This window comes from Diadema setosum, chromosome 12 (assembly GCF_964275005.1).
Source record: "Diadema setosum chromosome 12, eeDiaSeto1, whole genome shotgun sequence".
NCBI classification, from domain to species: domain Eukaryota; kingdom Metazoa; phylum Echinodermata; class Echinoidea; order Diadematoida; family Diadematidae; genus Diadema; species Diadema setosum.
Window position 1 is genome coordinate 15,135,549 of NC_092696.1, and position 4,028 is coordinate 15,139,576.

The following is a 4,028-nucleotide window of genomic DNA, read 5'->3' on the forward strand; positions in this document are numbered from 1 at the left end:
TATCTCTCATGTCCAAAAAAAAAAAAAAAAAAAATATTACAGAAGGAAAATTCGCAGATTTTTTTTTTTTCGCAAAGACCGAGAATACGCCAAACATTAAAATCTAATCATCATCCATAATTTCATTTTGTATATCTGTCCCGAATGAATACAGAAAGCCATACAAAACAGCCAAAACAGTAATATAACAGAAAAGGCTATGATACTCTGCCAAAGCTGACGGGTATAATAAAGGTTTCTTATTACAACGTACTGTGACTAATTTTAAAGGTCACAGGGCTACCGAGCTACCTAACTGCCGCTAAATGTCGAGCCTTGTACCTCAAAGACACTAGAACAGTAGCAAAGTAATACCAGAAGTGCGGAGGTTTCGTTGTTGCTGTTGCTGCTTTTGTTGTTGTTGTTATCGTTGTTATTCAGCACCTTTTTGTCATTGATTTTGTCTATTAATGCATCACATATGCGTGATACATGACCAGATTCTGCACGTTTAACAACATGATTATTTTGCTCCTATCCAAAAAAAAAAAAAAAAAAAAAAAAAAATGTTGAAACAGGCCATGGACGCCGTTACATCTTATTACAACGAAGACTCGACTTTGGTCAATGGAACTTTGGCGGCATCGAGTAAGATATGGGGACCAGGCATGATCGCGACCGTCGCGGCATACATCGTCTTCATCATCGTTACCGTTGTCGGGAATGTTCTTGTTATCCTCTCCTACGCGACGGACAGCGAGATACGTAAGCAGGTGGCCAATATGATCATCCTAAACCTGGCCATCGCCGATTTCGTCGTCGGGCTGTCCTCCCTGACGATCAATCTGTCTCGAATAATCAGCGGTCGCTGGTTGTTCGGTGAGTACGCCTGCAAACTCTACACGATGGTGGATTACCTCGTCATAACAATTTCTATATCAATGATCGTTATGATTAGCTTCGATCGTCACAGTCTGTTGTCGAAGCAATTGAGATACACGACGTTCATGTCCAAGAGACGCGTGCGGATCGCCATAATCTTGATCTGGATTTTCTTCACGTCGTATTTTTCTCTGCTGTCGTTCGGCTGGACGGCTTTCGGGGGAGTAAAGGGTACGATCGACTACACGAAGTATTGCTACATGGAATACGTGATAGACCCTGTGGTGACATTTTCAGTAACCACGTCGACAACTTACGTGCCGTTGACGTGTATCGCCATCCTCAACATCCTCATCTTCATCAAGATCAAGAAGCAATGGAATCAGTTCAAGCGGGTGAAGGTTAAACGAAAGGTCAAGGACGATCCCTCATCGATGTCAACCGAGATCACCACAGTCGCTGGAGACCCACACAAGTTGTCGAACGAGGCTGGCCCGAAGAAAAGCACGACCAAGACCGTGACGCAAACCGTCTGCATGAGCAACACCTCCGGCGCCGACAGCGAGTTGGCGTCCGCCATAGACGTGAAGGAGAACATCAAGTTGGCGATGAAGTTGGCTATACTCGTCTTCTTTTTCGCCGTCTGCTGCGTCCCCTTCGAAGTCGCCAGCCTCTCCTCCGCCATTTGCGGCGAAAGCAACTGCATCAGCGATTTCACCTTCAGCATATGCGAGAACCTCATGTGGGCGAACTCAGCCATCAACCCCATCTTGTACGCGCTGACCAACAGGCGGTTCCGGCAGAACATGAAATGGTTTCTGTGCTGCCGATTCCTCTGCGGGAGAAAGTGAAAATTATATCAAAACGTAGGGAAATGATTTCGTAGGTATAAAAGAAACTTATAACTGCACGATCAACAAACTTGAAATCGTGGGTACGGGTTATAGCGTAAACGATAGATCAATACGATTTCACCAGTAGCATTGTAAGAATAATTAAACCAGTATAAAAAGGGTCAGAGAGAAAGCTTTAATAGTTTGTCGGTTCATAGACGTAACCGTTCTGTCTGTCATTGTTTGTTGCTCCACATTTTTGGTATGGATACGTTTCATTTTGTTGTTGCACAAATTTGAATTGTTTACAGAAATCGAGTGTTAGTATAACCAAGAGTAGACGCCATAACCCTAAAAAGTAAGAGCATAAAAGACGCCTAAGGTAGCCCAGGAATGATTTCCACTCTAAAACAAACATAGGAAAGACCAAACTAACATAACAGTTACAGTATTTCAATGTTGAACATGGTTAGAGGGAAATAATGTTAATTGATTTCATTTTGCTGGACATGTCTTTGCTCCTATACTTACTTTCATCACCATTTCTCTTTAAACTCCAAAAATATTGACCATCGCAACAATTCCAGTATGATTATAATAGATATTGTATGTGTGTTGTTGTTGTTTTTTTTTTCTAAACGTCAAAGAAAAATGATAAGACAAAACGAAATCGCACTATACGTCTCTGTGGGTTTGTTTTGTCTTTTATCATGAAAATGCATCATTGCTTGTTGGGCTGAGTGTATGCGAAGTTGTCGCCATGTTGTGGATATTTGCCTAGTGCAGATCGACTTGCGTTATACAATTACTTGTGTAATTGACACAAAGAGGAAAAGAACTTGTGTATTCTATTAATGTATGCACGCATTAATTTTTGTTTTAATTAAGTGTACGTTTTGTGCTACATGTGAGGGGGATGAAAGAAAGATACAATGGCATGCAAATGCAAATGCAAAAGAGGCATAAAACGGGAGTATAGGCATTTATGCTCTCCTGAAGCAACGATTTCTTCATCAACCCCCCACGCAACCACGCGAGATGATAGTATTGTAATGACCTCCTTTTAAACATGTTTAATGACCAAACAAAAATAAGAATGCAGAAAATCAAATGGATGAATTCATGTGTATTTTCTTTCTAAAAAAAAAATGTTAGTGTTATTCATTCTATACTTTCCTTTTATTCTTATAGTCGAATGGACTGGGATTATCTACTGCACAGAGAGACGAGGTAAAAAAGAAAACTGTTGAACTGATCTATTCATTGCTGTTAAGTTTATTCCTGCCCATGTCAAATGTCATGCAGACACATTCACTTAGGATTGTATAAACATTATGATAATAACAATAATAATACTTATCGACAACTTCTGCAACTACATATTATTAAACGGACTGTACAGTACTGGTCGAGGTGAGGATTCAAGTTTATAGCATTTTTGGTGAGATAATAAGAAACATCTTATGAAATATGACAGAGCATGAATTTCAAGAAGGATTCACCGTTTCTTTCATGAAAATTGGCCTTGAAATGACTGAGATATCAAAAAAAGCGATCCTAATAAAATTGACAGGCCACGACTTTTATTAGGATCTCTTTGTTTTACCTTGTTTTTAGATATCTCAGTCACTTCAAAACCGATTTTCATCAAACAAACTTCTGATTCCCCTTAGAACTGTATTGTATGCCTTTTAACATTTTCATAGAATGGTCTCTAAATATCTCGCTAAACGTTACAAGCTGAATCCTCACCTCAACCAGTATTGTACAGTCCCTTTAACGTGTAGACGAAGTGGTATGTACATGAAGAGAGAGAGAGAGAGAGAGAGGAAGATAAAAAGAGAGAGGCAATGTAAGTATGTTTAAGTATGCTGATACTGAATGTGATGATTAACAATATTTTTACACTCAGCGCTTTGCAATACGATTATACCATTGATGGAATATTTGTTACTCTGCATCACAAAGCCACCAAAAAGCAACCAATACATCGAATTTTAGTCAAGGACAGATTCTGAAAGAACAGACTCTAAGCTTTAAAATGATGTATAACTTAATGAAATGAACTGTCCCAACATACCCATTATAAAATTGGAAGAATGTACACACCCTAGAAAATTATTTACTGAAAAAAGAGAGTTTGAAGTTTAGGGTCTTTCCAAGTGCTTATCCTCTCACCAGCAGTGCTCTGTTCCATGAATGGGACCCCCCTCCAAAACAACAACAACAACGACGACGACGACAACAAAACAAAAACAAAAAAGCAAAAAAAAAAAACAATAAACATACAAAAAAAGATGTAAAACTTTAGTAGAATAATCACTATGAAGGGAT

At 39.1% G+C, this 4,028-nt stretch overlaps 1 protein-coding gene across 1 annotated transcript; it reads left to right on the forward strand.

Moving 5' to 3' along the window:
* Nucleotides 1-560: 560 nt before the first annotated feature.
* LOC140235744 (histamine H3 receptor-like) lies at nucleotides 561-1,712 on the forward strand. The gene has a single exon (XM_072315757.1). The coding sequence runs from the start codon at nucleotides 561-563 to the stop codon at nucleotides 1,710-1,712; it is 1,152 nt and encodes a 383-aa protein (XP_072171858.1).
* The last annotated feature ends 2,316 nt before the right edge of the window (nucleotides 1,713-4,028 follow it).